At 36.3% G+C, this 16,766-nt stretch overlaps 1 protein-coding gene across 5 annotated transcripts; it reads left to right on the top strand.

Moving 5' to 3' along the window:
- Positions 1-852: 852 nt before the first annotated feature.
- LOC131050624 (uncharacterized) lies at positions 853-8,632 on the top strand. Of its 5 annotated transcripts, XM_057984822.2 has the most exons (8): positions 1,371-1,507; positions 3,808-3,942; positions 4,107-4,253; positions 5,549-5,643; positions 5,777-5,896; positions 6,014-6,883; positions 7,001-7,214; positions 7,330-8,632. In XM_057984822.2, the coding sequence occupies exons 4-8, from the start codon at positions 5,575-5,577 to the stop codon at positions 8,055-8,057; spliced, it is 2,001 nt and encodes a 666-aa protein (XP_057840805.2). In that variant the 5' UTR covers positions 1,371-1,507; positions 3,808-3,942; positions 4,107-4,253; positions 5,549-5,574; the 3' UTR covers positions 8,058-8,632. The 5 variants fall into 5 exon arrangements, with proteins under 5 accessions (XP_057840801.2, XP_057840805.2, XP_057840804.2 ...); XM_057984821.2 differs by having other exon boundaries at positions 3,808-4,253; XM_057984823.2 differs by lacking the exon at positions 3,808-3,942 and having other exon boundaries at positions 1,373-1,507.
- The last annotated feature ends 8,134 nt before the right edge of the window (positions 8,633-16,766 follow it).

Raw genomic sequence — 16,766 nt, 5'->3', positions numbered from 1 at the left:
AAGGATGAATAGAGGGTGAGGATCGATCCTTAAGAGTGAAAGTAGATGGGATCAAGTTAGACTCAAATTACGTGTCACTTTTTATATAAAAAATCTCCTACTTGCTCGCTAATCATTATGTAAAAGACAACCAAACTAAAATGAACCCAAAACAAAAAGAAAAAAATAATAAAGTATACAAATTTTCACCACTACAATTATACTTCTTTATGATTTTGAAAGGGCCACCACATTATAAAAACAACTTTGATTATATTTGTACAAATAAAAAACTTAAAATATAGACATATGGCCATAAAATTTCACCTAGGGTTTGGGGCTTGTGACCTCCCTTCCTAGCAACCTTATCTATCACTATAAAAAATATCCCATCAAAGACGGCCCACAACAGTGAAAACAGAAAAAAATAAAATATTCCATTATTGCTTCACAGCTGTAATAAACCAAACCACCATGTGAGGTTAGCACGTTTGAACATTCTCTACCTTTCTTTGACCGCATTTCAAACCCGGGGTTAGGCCCCCACAAAATGCCAAGTACCGGCACAGCCGGTCAAGGGAGCGGGTCGCCGGTCATTTTTTTTGAAAAAATTCAAATGAGATAGGATACACAAAAGTCAAAAAACCGCATTAACCGGTGGCTGAGAAAAGGAGTCCTCCAATAGCACGCAACAGATTTATTTCGGCACATTTCACTTTCATTTCGCGCGCATTTCATTTTGATTTCTGTTCATTTCACGCGGCAAAAGGAGTCCACGTGGCAAAACAACGCGTTAGCTCGACGGATAAGTTTTACCGTCACGTTGAATTTGAGTTTTCTCTGTTTTACGAGTGATTTTTTTCTAAAAACTGCTGGGATCTGCCTATAAGAACTCATTGCAGGCCTCATCACTTTCTTCTAAATTTTCTCCTCAGTTGCCAATTTATGTTGGGTGGGTTCTGTGCATCTCTCTATTGGGTATTTGTTGCCGTGAAATCTGGTTTGATTGGTGATCTATAGCGCCTCTTGTCGCTTCATCTATTTTAGGATAGATTGCATCATTGAGGCTCCTTTGCGGAATCCTCTGCGTTCAAAAACTGCATTTTTGGACACCCATTGAAAGATTATATATACTTGCATTGATAGTTGCAGGAGCATAAGATTTTTGTTTGTATAATGGCGCCGCCCACAGGGAAAAGTAAGCATTTTGTGGAGTGGGAAGAAGAGTATGTGTCTAATGACCGTGGTAGCAGAGTTGTGCACTATTATCTCAAGGACCGCCATGGAAATAAAAGACTTGCAGTTGTTGGAACGGAGAAGAGTTTGAGACACATGGTGTATGTGGTGTCAAATGAGTTTTTGTATCTCTTAGGCAATAGCAAATCCATGTCTTCTTCCTCAAGCACAACCTCTTCTTCTTCTTCTTCTGGTTCAATGAAGTGGAGATCCAGAAGAGAGGTGGTGGATTGGTTGTGTTCTCTGCTGTCAAGGCCTCGTTCTGCCGCATCATCTGGAGACCACAGCACAAGTAGCTACCGTTTTCCTTTCCGGATCCGTGTTGTTTTGAACATGTTTTTGTGTTTGTATGTGGGTGTTTAATGCGCTCTCTGGTGCAGGTCTCTCAGTCTTTTTCTTGCCAAGACTATGAAACTACTGTGTTTGTATGTAAAGTTTAACAAAAATTATTAGTGGTTAAAAAATCTTAAAACTATGTGTTTGAAGGTTGGGCGGATTGAGATTCCTGTGATGAAATTTGTTCACTTTTTCGTTGTTCTGCTGTTAGGATCCATGTGACAAAGCTTCTCTGTATTTAATGGGCGGATTGAAACCCCCGTGATGAAATTTGTTTACTTTTTCGTTCTTCTGCTGTTTGGATCCATGTGGCGAAGCTTCTCTTTATTTTTTGCATCTTTCGCGCCTAAGCGTTGCGCTGTAAAGATATGCAAACCACTGGCTTTTTTTATGGAAACTCCATATAAATGTTGTGTGCTTATAAACCTGAAAGCTCCTATCTTGTAAATTCCTATTTCAGGTCCTGTTCCTATTTTCTTCGTTTGTTATGCTTATCATAGCCTTAAGTTTTTGTTCTTATTGCAGATATTGTCTTCATAGGAAAATCCAGGAAAAATCGCCTTTTCAAAGGATATGAATAATAACGCTTTAATGAAGGATTTAAAATGCCTCTTAAAATGAGATTTTGGGTCTTTTTTCGCTTGATTTGCGTAGTGGGCAACCTTGTGTTTTGTTTTAGTCTCCAACATTGTGGCTCTGTAAGTGTTGTTTTGAAAAAAAATCGATAGATCCCTGTTCTCGTAGAAAAAAACTTGAAACTATTGCTTGATACAGGTGCCGAAGGTTATATTTTCTTGAGGGCGAGCAGATCGAAATTCCAAAGGCGGGACATCCATATTTTCCCCATGATTTTGTCATTGGATCCTTGTATGTTTCTGTGTTATATTGTGGGAATCTCAATCTTCTTTCTTTGCGAAAGAACTTATCATTTCTATCCTGAAGGATCCAGAAAGATTAATTATCTGATTAGAAATCTCAAATACATCCTTTTCGTCAAGGTGGGCAGATTGAAATCCCCATTGGAACAATCTGTTCTCATTTCATTTCTGTTACTTTTTGTATGCTCTTGTTTGAGATTTTCTCTATTCTAGGCAGTTTGTCTTTGAGCTTTGTTTAAAAAAAATAAATGAATATTTGCATAGAAAATTCTAGGTAAAATGAGGAAATTGTGTTTTTGTGAGGGTGGGCAGGTTGAAATCCTCTATTTTGTGAAAACACACAAAGTTATAGATTAATTTCGAAACAACGACGTTCTCTCTTGTAGCCATTTCTTTGAGTTTTCGTCTACGATGTTGCCGATTTGATAGCGTTAGCAGATCAGATTAATCTTTTAGTTTTGTTCATCCAGCTGCGCATGTTTTCCTTCTATAATATATTAGAAAATTCCTCCATGTCAATCTATATGCTAGTTCATGCAAGGTCTTCAAAGCCTTCTGTTGATGAAACAGACCCTGAAAACTTTAAATAATACAACTGAAAACCTTTCGCTTGCAAATAGGTGGGTAGATCGGAATCTCCAATCTCAGAGGTATCGCAGAATAATCCTCTGTATACCACAACGATATGATTTGTTTTGAGTTTTTTGTTGCAAAAATGTATCTGAAAAGTAGCAACCTTTTGTTTCGAAAAATCATTTCAGATCAATTGCTTTAGAAAATCAAGAGTATGTGCTTGTGAAGGTGAACAGATTGAAATCTTCTTAGCCAGCATGACTAGGTGCAATTGGTGGTTGGACATTCTTCAGAATAATATGCTGTTTACCCCGTGTTTGTTCTAATACTTCGAAGTTTACACACTGAATTCTTGTTTGATATCTGGTTGAAATGTTTTGCGATGAGGAATAAAAAAGAATATTAATTCTTTCCAATGGGTATTTGGAAAGCTCTTAACCCGATATCGAGAATGTAAACTCTTTCTTAATACTTTTGATTTCAAAGCTTTACTAGTTTCTCTCTATAATCCCTCATTTCAAGAGTTCTTGGGACGGTTTTCTGGGTTTTCCCTCTTTTGCATCCGAAAATAGATGGGTTTCTGTTCCTGTTATGTTCATCTATACAGACTGATTGATTTATTGATCAGCTACTCAAAATATTGCTACAGCCAAAACGTCCAATGGTCTTTTTGGTTTCGTGTTTGGAGTCCAGCCTCATTTTGAGAGTCAACTGACCTTATTCTTTGAATTGCCTAATTTATGCTTTGGTTGTGTATTGTTGAGCTTTGCTACTGATGAGATCCTGCTCTTTCAATGACTTCCAGGTCCTCAGAAGACATGGCTTTGTCTATGCTGCAGAGAATATTGTTTAGAGCCAAAGTACAAAGAAGATTATATGGACCATTTTAATATCAAACCCTGCCCTTCTCAGAAAACTGTGGTCAGACCGTGATTATCTTGTATGCCAAGTTTCAACTGTGCCTATGTTTATTGAATATTGCCTCGATCTAATAAGTTTTCAGATGTGTTTAGTCCTAGTTTTGAGGCAAGAAAAGGCAGTTTTTGAGCACTTACGAACCCTTTTCAAGCTTTGAGTGGATGAAATACAAATATGCCGTTGCAGGTCTAAAGAATGGAGGTGGATACATGAACTCATGGGCTTTCTTTCTTGAAAGATTTGAAGTTTGTGTCACCTTCATGGCTGCCAAGCATATAGTGATGAAATGAGATGACGGATCTGAGATTTATGCAACAGGCCGGCAACTTTGAGGTGCAACAGATGATTTTTTTAATTTTATTTTATAACATTGGCTTTACATACTTTAAATTGTTGATAGATTATTGGAGTTTTTCTCATTATTAGATCTCTTGGCTTTTGCACAAATTTGCCCTATTTATGAGGATACCCATATAATGTGTTTAGAGGAAGGCTGTGTTTGATTTCTTTGGTTTTTGGAGTTTGTACTTTGTATTATGGCTATCTTTGTTTCTCAAAGATGCTTGCGGATCTTTGATATGCTGGCAATGCAGGTATGCTCAAGGTTAGCTATTGTGGGTTTTCTTTTTAATGGCCTCCTTCCATTTTGAACAAGATATTCTGGTTTTATAGCTAGCTCTCTTTGATTTTGAACAAGATATTTTGTATTTTCTCTCTAATGGTCTCTTTTATTTTGTCTGAAGGCTTCTTTCCATTTTGGACAAGAAATTCTGGTATAATAGCTAGAAATTCTGGTATAATAGCTAGCTTTTTTGTTTGAACATGATTTTCAGTACGATTACCAGCTGTATTGTGCAATGTTTTTCTTTCATGTTCTGCCACAAATGGAGCACCGTTTCATAAGGGGCAATCGCTCTTTGGCATTTTGCTGCTTGCTTAGTAAATGGGTTTACAGTTCAGAGTGCTGCATGTTTGAGCGATGCTAATGTTGCTAGTTTTGTATGGGCGGTGTATGTTAGTCCCAGGACATGTATTGTGGAGAGCATCTCAAGTGCTCATTTCTTAATTATTTAGCCTTCCATTTTGTTGGCCATGAAACTTGTTTTTGCCACAAGTGAATGATTTATTACATGTAAATTGTGTCGATCTAACAAATTGGATCTAGTAATTTGGCCATATGTTTTGAGATCGCTTCTTTTACTATTAAAAACTATATGTAAAAGCTGGATGTTTTAAACTAAACAATAATATGTTCCTGTTCAGCAAGTTTGTAATGCAGTCATGTCTTTTAGTTGCTGTATTTTCAAGATGTGCTTTTTATTCTTGACATCATGTTCATTTTAATTTAAGAAGACTATTAATTTTGGTTATTCATTTTGAGGCTGTTCAATGTCATCAGCACTATTGTAGCATGTGACCTTTTGTTGTTTTTGAGAATTTCTTTTATCACGAATTGCAGACTGGTGTGCCCCAATTTAACCTCTTATACATTAGTTCTTGCAGTAGACTGCCTGGCTTTTGTTATGATATGAACTTTTTGTTGTCATTTCAAATTTTGTGGCATTCTCATTTCTTATAAAAAACCATTTAGGTCTGAGAATTTATTCAGTGATCGTTATGTTTTTCAGAATGGCCAAGGCACAACGCATCTCCAATGTCAGATACAGATGTATCAAATGATGATGAAATGGCTGAACATACTAACCATACCCATAAATCTAAGGTGATTGCATTTGGAATCAAATTTAGTGTTTCTACATGCCAGAGTTTTTCATTGTTCTTTTAATAACTGCAATGATTTCTATTTCTTGAATTCAATTTAATTTTTATTTCTAACATTGGCAACATATTTGCAGGGCCATAAGAAAAGAAAGTCAAGAACCTGTAAGGAAGTTTTTTGGATAGGTGCCCCATGGACTTGTAGAAAGCACTTGACACATTACCAGTCTTTCTGCTGCAATGGAATCACTATCTCAGTGAGTTTATAGAATCACAAGCTTGAGTGCCGAAGCAGTTTTCTGCCTTTGAAAGAGTTTAGCTAGTTTGAGTTTTTATGTTCTTGTTTCTAAATCAAAAGTTAACTTGTTTGGCAGGTCCATGATTTTGTATATATCATGACAGAAGGAAAGGAGCGTCATATTGCCTATTTAAAAGATATATTTGAAGATACAAAGGCAAGGAAGTTGGTTCGGGTTCAGTGGTTTTGTAGAACCAATGAAGTTCTTGAAAATATACCTCCTCCTGCAGAACATAATGAAAGGGAGCTTTTTTTTGCTTCATCTTGTCAGAATTTTAATGCAGAATGTGTTGATGGTCTGGCATCTGTATTGCTACCAGAGCACTATCAGGAGTGCTTATCGAAACTACCGGTGGAGATGACAAATCAACTTCATATGTGCTATAGACAATTTGACAATGATGTAATCAAGCCCTTTGACATAAGTCAATTGGAAGGCTACTGGCACCAAAAGGTTTTTGCTTCCATTGATCTGCCCATCTTTCGATCTTCTCCAAAGTACGACCTCACAAGCGATGGCTTGGATGTAGATGATGATCAGGAAAATGTGCAGAATAAGGTCTTAAGGAAGGGTCCAAGAAAGTGTAGGAGCTCTAGACGACATAATGTTGTCCATAGCCATGATCCTCAAGTTGGCAGAGAAACGTCTCCAGCTGTTTCAGATGGCTTATGCAGATTGCTTGCCTGTTCTGAAGCTGTTAGAGATCTGAGTGATTGTGCACCAGATAGTGAACAGCCAATAAAATGCACGAGTGAAAAGAAAGAAGCAAATATGCATGGACAAACATTAGTGAGTTTTGATATTGATGACAGGTTGGAGTTGCTTTCCCAAGACAGCGGTATCAGAGGTTGTTGGTTTAGGTGCAAGGTTATAGGTAAACAGTCGCATCGTCTCAAAGTTTGGTATGAGGATGTTCTGAATGAAGATGAAAGCGGCAATCTAGAGGTTTGTTACTTGATGCATGACAATTTTAATGTTTGATTAATTTATGATATCTTATTTATAAGAAACAGCTTGTAATGTGGATGTGTTCTCACGTTCTAAATTTATTAATATATGCAGGAGTGGGTTCTGGCTTCCAAAGTAGCAAGCCCAGACAAGTTAAGGATTCGTATTCCTGGACGTCCAGCCATACGACCCTTCCCTTCTGAAAATAGAATTTCCAGCAACATTGCAGTTGGCACTGCAGTAGATGCATGGTGGAATGATGGATGGTGGGAAGGAGTGGTGATCAAGATCAGCGAACCATTGATTGCAGTGCACGTGTATTTTCCTGGTATGACTATTATTTCTTGATTTGATTTTCAAATTTTTATGGTCATGTGTGTTCCTAGGCTTAAGAGTTTTGAGGCATACAGAAGAGTAATTTATTCTTCTCTTTTCTATTGCAGGTGAGAATGAAACATCTGTTTTTCAATTAAAGGATTTGCGAATTTCCAGAGATTGGGTAAATAATTGCTGGACTGAGTTGAAAGAGACACTAAATGTAGCAGCTACTCTAGTCTCTCTTCACACCGAGGGTAAGTTCTTACAGTCAGAAATTCTACCCAGCAGATGTATAACATCTCTTGCCGAAGACAAGTTGGGAATACTAGCAGGTTGTGTTGGTCATACAGATACTAAATCATCATCAGTTCCTTCAGTTGCAGTAAGGGAATTTAGTGAGCCAGAGGATGTTGAAATTTATAATATTGATAAGATAAGTTTGGAAATTAAAGAAGAGATTGGAGTGGATTTGGAGAAGAATGAAAAGGAAAAGCCTATGCACAATCTTGCAAATGCTGGTGGTGGATTGCTTGGAGATTTGAGGTGGAAGTCCTCAAAAAAGCGCAGCAGGGATGCTACTTTTTCATCAAGAGGTAATTCGTCCAGTGCAAAGCAGACAAAGGGGGCAAGAAATAAGTTGATTGATTCTGTGAGATTAAATACTGAAGAGGACTCATTGTTGGCTAGCAACAAGAAGGATCAGATCAGGAGACATAAAAATAGCGAAGATCTTGCACCAGGCAAAAGGCTGAGGCAAGGACATGAAAGCCTGAAGCCTATTCATGGATATCCAATTGGAAGACCCCTCTTCACCGCTTCCATGCCTTTATCTAACCTTGTCATGTCAAGATAATGAATATTTTGGCTGCACATGTGATCTGGAAAAGCATTGTACAAGTCACTCCTATCAGTGATGAATTTGAGCTTCAACTAGAAATGTGTTGTGTGACAAAGTTTTGTTAACAGTTTTTAAAACAGATGCAATCGATTTAGGGGAAGTGGCCGATGTTCGTGGAAGCTGATTTGGTAGATGAATGAGACGTGACCAAGAACTCCTGCTTGAGAAGGTCTTGATGCTTTGTTCGACTTCTGTAAAACATGGCGAGGATTTTGTACCACGCACACAATCAATCAGAACTGTGAATAGACCTGATTAGAAACCTCAAGTCATAATCAAAAATTCTTTTCTCTGTATCAGTTTTTTAATGTACAATTCTGTAACATATATACCGTCAATGTTGAGCTGTTGACAAGAAATGATAGCCCTTTGACAAAGGGAATGAAAGCTAATTAACACTGTGGATTTGGTCAAATTCAGAAAGGGGAGATTTTTTTTCTCTTATTTCCTTCATTTGTATTCAATCCCTTACTAATGTAAGATCAGTACATTCAATCATGGGCACATTTCAAATGCCCATTGTTAGTTAACGGCATTCGACTGGTTGGCATATGAGTTATGTTGTTGAGCAATTTGTAGTCCCGTGTCCCCTTTTAACATTTTCAGGCTTAAAGAAATTGTTCATGGGCATCTATGTATGATTATAATTGTTTTAGGCATGTCTATACTAATTGATAGATTAATGTAAGTCAGTAGAGATCAATTGACTGAGCAATTCAGAACAAGCTATGTGGGTGAGATCAGATGAGAGTTGCAGAGTCGATTATGGTTTTTGGATAGGTTACCGAGATTAGTATTCAACCTATAAATAATAATGGTTAACCTTCTAATCATTCTGACCTGATAATTCTTCATCAGGTCTAGTACTTGCAGGGAGCTGTGGCTTTCAATTTGTATATCTGGTGCAGTGGTGAAGCTTTGTAACCCTTTCAGAAAGGATGTCTGGTAGTGAAAAAATAATCTGCGAGTTGGGGTTTTGCAGGAGTTCTTGAAGTATAATATTGTTTCTTGTAGGGCGGCTTGCAATTTTTCGTAGTAGATGCTGTTAAAAAAAATCAGACACCATTTCCAGTCAGGTGGTTCCATTGATTTTTTAATTCAAGATTTTTAAAGCTATTATCTTACTTACATAAAGAATGGAAGCTCGTCTTGAATTAAGAATTTCAAAGTTCAAATCTTAAACGAAAGAGTCAATTTTTTCACGCGCCCGTCTTTTACCAACTCCACGGACCTGTTATCAGAATTAGAATGGAGGCCCAAAAGCTAACCTTAATATACTTCAATGCTCTTGCAAATGGTTTTTATTTTCATTTATTTTTAGTTAAAATTATATTAAGAAAGAAAAATATAATTATATAGAAAATTGGTGAAATGATGACATATCGTGAAAGTCAAAAGTTCGAATAAAAGTACAGCAATGAAAGTAGGTGGTCACAGTGCCACCAGTTAGATATATATGAGAGAGGAAAGGGGATCCTTATCAAGGAGTGGACCCCAACAAATTGAGAGATTGGCATAAGAATCAGTTCGTAATATTTGATCTCTCTTGACCTAGCATTCAGAAATAAATTGGGGTTGGGATTGTGGTTGGGTTAAAATTAGGGTTAGATATATTATTAGGGTTAGCAGTAGAGTTATAGATAGTATTAGGGTTAGGACTGGTCTTTTTTTCTTAAAGGGCTTAAGATTAAGGTTAGGATTGGGAATAACCTTAGAGTTAAGGTTAGAGATAGAATAAAGGTTAGAAGTAGGGACGTGGTTATGGTCAAGATTAGGGTTGGTGTTAACTTTTTAGGTTTAGGGTTGGGTAAGGGGGAGGTTTGTGGTTGGGAATTAGGTTAGGGTTAAGGCTAGGTTTAGCATTAGAGTAGCGTTGTTGGAAAAGAGTTAGTGTTATAGATAGAATTATGGGGTTAAAGGTTAGGATTAGGATTAGAGATAAAATATGGGTCATGGTTAGGGTTAGAGTTAGGTTAAGTTAAAGATTAAGGATAGGGTTAAATATATATTTAGAGTAATATTTTGCGTTAGAATTAGGGTTAGTGATAGGTTTATGGTTAACATTAGGGTTAGGGTTAGTGTTAGAGGTAGAATTAGGGTTAATGATAGTGTTATACCTAAGGTCAAGGTTAGGGTTAGGGATAGAGATAGACTTAGGGTTAGTGTTACATACAATTAAGGTGAGGGTTGGGGATAAGGTTAGGTTTAGGGTAAGATATAGGATTAGGGTTAACAATAGGGTTAGGCTTTGATAATTTAACTTTAGGTAAATTTTAAAAAAACTCGAACCCTAACATTAAACCTAACTGAAACCCAACAATTGAATAATAATACCAGCCTTAATTGAACCATTTACACCCTAACCCTTATTTAATACCAACTACTAACTCTAATTCTAATACAAATTGAACCCAAATTCTAACCTTTTAATACCAACAATAACTCTAATTCTAATGTAAATTGAACCAAAATTCTAACCTTTTAATTTAAATCTAACTTTATTTGAATAATAACATTAAACCTAACCCTATTTTAACCCTAAACCTAACCCCAAGCTTTATCCTCCAATGGTAACTTCAATTGAAACATTAACTTAACCTTAAACATAACCTAACCCTATATGAATCTTAACACCAACTCTAACCCTAATAGTAATCCTAACATGAACCCTATTCTAAGCTTTATCTTAAAATGACAATTTTAATCCTAACCTAACCTTAACTATGATACTAACACTAACCTAACCTAACCTTACCCTAAGCTAACCCTATCTATAATAAACCCTAACCTTGTCCTAAAATGACAAGTAGGATCTTTCATTGAGGAAGAAGTTAAATGTTGAAAGATCTAGCATCCCTTGCAAGACAAAAGGATTTAGTGGTTAAATTGAAGCAATGGGGAAAATTTTGGAACAAACAAAAACAAGTTAACTAATTGTTAAAAGATTGGAATTGGAAGAACAATTCTTTGTTGATGAATGTGCACTTAAATGATCAAAAAGTAAAATATGTTATGGTTGACTTGAACCAGGTTTGACTATTATTCTATCAACAACTTGGGAGAAATTGGGAAGCCTAAACTAGTTAAAACATCGATAAATAAAAGTCTTGGAGATGGTTCTGAAATGGAGACCCTAGAAACATGAAAGAACATAGAAGTAAATGTAGAAGGAATAAAACGTGTTGATTTTGAGGTAGTTGAAATGAAAGTACCTTCTAGTACATTTAGAGCCCTATTAAGACTAAGGTGGTTTGTAAATTTGATTGGCATTTAAACTCCTAGAAAGAGGAAGTTTCATTTGCTGATGAGAGCAGAGTTGTTCATATACCATTAGGTGAACTAGATAAGAGATCATATGTAGAAGAAGTGGCATAGGGCAATGAAGGGGGAGATGTGAAAAAACCTTCATTCAATATCTATACTTCCATATTAGAAGGAGGAAATCTAAATATTGTAGGAAAACTTGAACTAGATAGTGATAATGGTAGCATTGACAGTGACAAGGTCTTTAAAGCTTGGATGCAAAGTGAATCAAAACTAACATCCTAGAGAGTTTATGGATTTTGGAGAGCTTTCTTGATACAAAACAAAATTAAAACTGGATCAAAGCATCTTAAAACACAAATAAAGAACCGAAAGACTATAATCTTTAAGTTACAGGTCAAACATAAATGTAGAATCACAAAGTAGAAATAGACTGGACCTCGGCAATTCCGAAGCTATAAAATTAGTATAAAAGCATTTATAATTAGAAAAAGGGAAACTTTATGAACACGAAAGTATAAGAAAATTATTTTGAAGGCAAATTAGATAAAATAAGTACAAAACCTTGACACTTGTAAAAGGCCCTAGACAAATTCAACATGTTATTGGGAGAAAATATGATAAGCATCATTTGACCTAAGCATGTCCACATGTAAAATAGTTGTATCATAGTGTATTATAAAATAAATAGGTAGAAATAAAGTTGGAAAAGTTACCCATAAAAACACAATGGGCAAAAATTGACAAGAAAAGACTAGAAACTATCATAGAAATAAATGTCCTCCACTTAGAAAAGTCTATAAAGACACATCCCTATCGTCACACTCACTTGTTCACTTTCAACTCACTTGTGCCCTTGCGACTATCATACTCTTGCGAATTCAGCTGCCTATGCAACAACCTAGCTACTGTGACCTACATCAAATGCAAGCCCAAAATCATGTCCACCCATGTTCTTGTCTCTACTACAGAGAAGCCCCAACTAGTATACAAACGATTTCCCTATAAGGTGATGGCTACAAATTCAGATGACACATTCTCAAGGCTTCCAATTGAGGTTATATACACAGAGGACATAAGTATATTCATTCACCCATGGAGGAGACTGACCACACTACATTTGAGGAGCTATGTCAAGATTTACTACAAATATGTACTCTTGTATTCACTAAAGTATGCTTGGATTGGCAAGAAGAAATTTGTTGTATAGAGGACTTCCCAAATTGCACCAAGGAGAAGGAATGGATCCGGTTGGTACTGAGTTGTCTGCATGATGAGTAAGTATTTCATTACAAAGGAGGCTATTTGGGTCATAACTAGATTATTGGTAGAAGGTACAATTCCACCGAAGAAGGGAATAAAAAACACAAAAGTCCAAAAGCTGACTAGAGTAACTTTTGATGGAAGAAGCTTAAATATTAGCAATATTACAAACCTCACAATATGATATGTAACTAAGGTGATAGATCATAAGATATATTTCATAAATCGGGAGGGTTTGGCCACTACAGTCGCCATTCATTCATCACATCTAGTGTTGGTTGAAGGAAAAGATTTTTGACTTATGCAAAGTTTTGAGAATGGAGCTATTGGAGAATGCATCTTGGATGAAGCAAACGTGGTATCAATTCCAATATGGCACTTAAATAATTTGCCTTGCTATTTATTTCATGCATGAGTTACTTCAGTATGCCAAAATTTTTTGGGATACAAATACATTGGTAGTAGCCCAAATTAAAGAATATGCCTAAAATTTTACAGGTCCCTAATGCCTACATAGAAGTATTTGTTGGGCTATAAGGGGTTTTCAAAGAGAATCTAGGACCATTGGAGGATATCAAATGTCATGGATTAGAAATACCTAGACACCATAGTATCTTAGGTTGATAAAGATTTCACAATAATGGATGCATTAAAGCCTCAGACATCGTGGATACCTCCACTCCCATATGAGGTATTGAATGCAAAAGTTGAGTTTTATGCACAAAGATTGCTAAAAGATTTGAAACAAAAAATGAACTTGAGAATTCATGGAATTAGTAGTAAAAGAAACAACAGAAGAGCATGTAGAGAGAAAGAAAGGGAAAGTGCACGAATGAGAGGAACAATCCCCTAAGGAGGAAGAAGAGAAAACAAAGAATAAAGAAGAAACAAAGCCTACCCTTAGGAGGTCTAGAAGATTACAAACTCCCCCTATATCACTTGGAAAAATAGGGAGTGGCTAGAAAGTTAAATGAAAATTACCCACAAAACCGAAGAGAGAAGAGCCATTAGAACAAGAGGCGACAAAAGCCCTACTTTAGAAGAGTGTTGAAAAGAAGAATCCAAGGAAGAAGCAACAAGCACAAATAAAGGTGGAACCAATGATCGACACAAAGGAAAAAACTAAAATTACAGATGAGGCGAATATTGGATTAGAAAGTACATCAAAAGAAAGCCCCTCGTTAGATGAAGACAAACTATACAATTCCCTACACCAACAAAGGTTTTTTGCAAAGACAATAGAAAATTAAGGCAACACAGGAAGACAAAAAGATGAAATACCTAGTAGTCGAAACAGTGGTACAAACAATTACACCCCTATAAAAGTAGAAGGTGGTAGAATTATAGACTAAAGAGTTTCATACAAATCAAAGACTCGATAAGTTAATATTGGAAAAACTGGAAGTTACACAACAAGTGCAAATGGAGATAACAAAGCTAAATACAATAGCATACAATCCAATGCACAAGAAAGAAGCAATCTATGACTAAATCACAATAGAAACTCCACCTCTTCAAATTGATACAACATCTACTTCAGTAACATCCACAATGAAGCACATCAAAGACTTATTAGAGGAGCAACAATAGATACAACCGGTGGCATCATCACAATTGCTCTAGCTACAAATCATTGGAAATTGAGTAGACATATAGAGCATATCTCCATTACAAAAGTTTCAATTGGGGGGTATCATTCACCAGCTTCACGATCGTATTCAATACAATTGAGAACTTTGATAGATGATTTACTTCAAGATATGACCCTACAAAAGGACAAGCTCAAACAAGAGATGTAGATAGAGTCCCAGAAAGTAAGATTGGATGAGGAGAGGAAACAATGTACTACAACGTACTCCCCTAGAAGCTCATATCAATGTAGTCAACAATACAAAGATAGAAATCAATCAATTTTACCAATATTGTTTGTAGTGGCCAATCCTTGTGGGCCCTATCAAGACTTAGATGGACAATTTAGAACTATGAATCTTCCACACATCACAAAATTATGACATCTTGAAAGATATGAATGGATATGATAGAGTAGCAATTGAAGTTTTTCATGATCAATACTAGTAGGTCCAAGAGCAAAGATAAAAATCCCAAAAAGATTCTAAAAATTGAGTTTGTTAGCATGCAGTTAGCCTACATCACCTAAATACTCTAGGAAGCTCAATTTGTTTGAAGATTGTTGACCAAAAAAAGGATACAGACACGGGTCTAGAGATGTATAGTCGTAAACTAGAAGCAAGGTTCCAAAATATGTGACTTAGAAGATAGGATACTCTTTAGAGTTACTATCTAAGGGTTGTGTCGCCTTTATGAGATATAAGTGTAGGATAAAAAACTATTCACCATAATAGATAAGATATAGATAAGATATAGATAGATAGAAGGAATAGATGATATAAAAGAGATACATGGATAAGGAGTTATGAGGAATGGAATATAATTTGATATATAGATACAAATACATCTAATTATTGGATCTGATCTATTTGTGTGATGATTCATTTTGATTTGCAACTAGATATGATTCATAATATTTTCATGGTTGCCTTAATAGGTCTGAGTCTGGGGTTAGAAATATTACAACAATATAAATCCTTTAGGACTTCAGTCAATATCTCTTAGATTTCTTGCTAACATTGGTTCCGTTTTTGGGACCCTAGTTAGGTTTTGTTAGGGTTTTGCTGTTGGCATTCTGATGCAGTTTTGCATGATCGGTGAATAATATGGTTGTCATTGTTGGCAACATCATCTCTTAAGTCTTCAGTCCATCGGTAGTAAGTAGACTAGGATACTGAGGTCAATTGACTAAGCAATAAGCAAACAGAATAATCAGTGAGTAGACTGACAAGCAGTAAGTAGACCGACAAGCAGTGAGTAGACCGACAAGCAGTAAATAGACCAGGTAGTAGTGAGTAGATCGGGACAGAAGAGGTCCACAGACTAAGCAAAGAGCAGATCGGTATACAGGAGGAAATCGGCTAGACAGATTTTGATCGGTACACCAGAAGAGTGTGTAATCGACAGAGTGGTAACGTTCAGTTAACATTCAGTTAAATCGGGAGTCTTCTCCAGTCAACTGACGAACTTGTTGGTATTTTAGACTATCTTGACAAAGATTCCTACAATGATTTCAAAGACGTGATTTAAGGCATGATAACGAAATTTTGAAAGGGATATTTTGGAGGGAAAGTTGGCGACAGACTAAAGGGTCAATAAATTCACATATCTCATTCTTGAGATTTTTTTGTTGTCAAGGTGAGTTGAGATAATGTGAAAGTGCACACAGGGGGAGTTTAAGAGATTGCAGAGCCGAGTGACAGAGGATTGATAGAGTGGAGTTCCACAGAGTGGTGACCCAAGTGACAAAGGACCGACAGTATGGAATCCAAGGATCAACAAATTGACAGAGGATAGAGTTGAAGGTGTATTCAGGAAATCAGTGTTGTGCAGAACAAACACAACTGATGTAGACATAGTGTGATTCTTTAGTGTGATCTGATCAAGCTAATGAGTAGCCACTCTAGAAGATCATCATTTTGTTGCTCTCTAACCATTGCAATTAAAATCCCTTAATAGGGTGGACTTTAACAGGTCCCATTGTAAAAATCCCTTAACCGGGTGTCATCTTAATTGATGATCTTAAGACCTTTTGACAAGGCTACCTCTAACAGGGTAAAGGCACTAACATGCCTTAGACAAAATCCCTTAACTGGGTGGCACCCAACAATGTCTTTTTAATCTCCTGATAGGGATGGCTCTTCACCGGGCGTACTCCAGAAGAGTACAAATTTTGTGAGTTACTACTCACACCGTGGTTTTCTCCCATTTGGGTTTCCACGAGATAAATCTTGGTGTCATTGTGTTTCCTTTCATGCATGGTTATTCTTTTGCAATAGTTATTTATATAAATGAATGTTAAGTTAGTGATAACTTAAGTTAAAAGTTTTAATTGACCAAAACCGGTACAGTGCTGATTCACCCCTCCCCTCTCAGCACCGGTTGGGACTAACAAATACATCTCATTATTGGATCTAATCTATTTGTGTGATGATTCATTTTGATTTGCAACTAGATAGGATCCATAATATTTTCATGGTTGCCTTAATAGGACTTAGTTTGGGGTTA

Source organism: Cryptomeria japonica, chromosome 8 (assembly GCF_030272615.1).
Source record: "Cryptomeria japonica chromosome 8, Sugi_1.0, whole genome shotgun sequence".
In the NCBI taxonomy this organism is placed as follows: domain Eukaryota; kingdom Viridiplantae; phylum Streptophyta; class Pinopsida; order Cupressales; family Cupressaceae; genus Cryptomeria; species Cryptomeria japonica.
The sequence above is the reverse complement of the archived record's forward strand: the minus strand, read 5'-3'. Positions and strand labels throughout refer to the sequence as shown.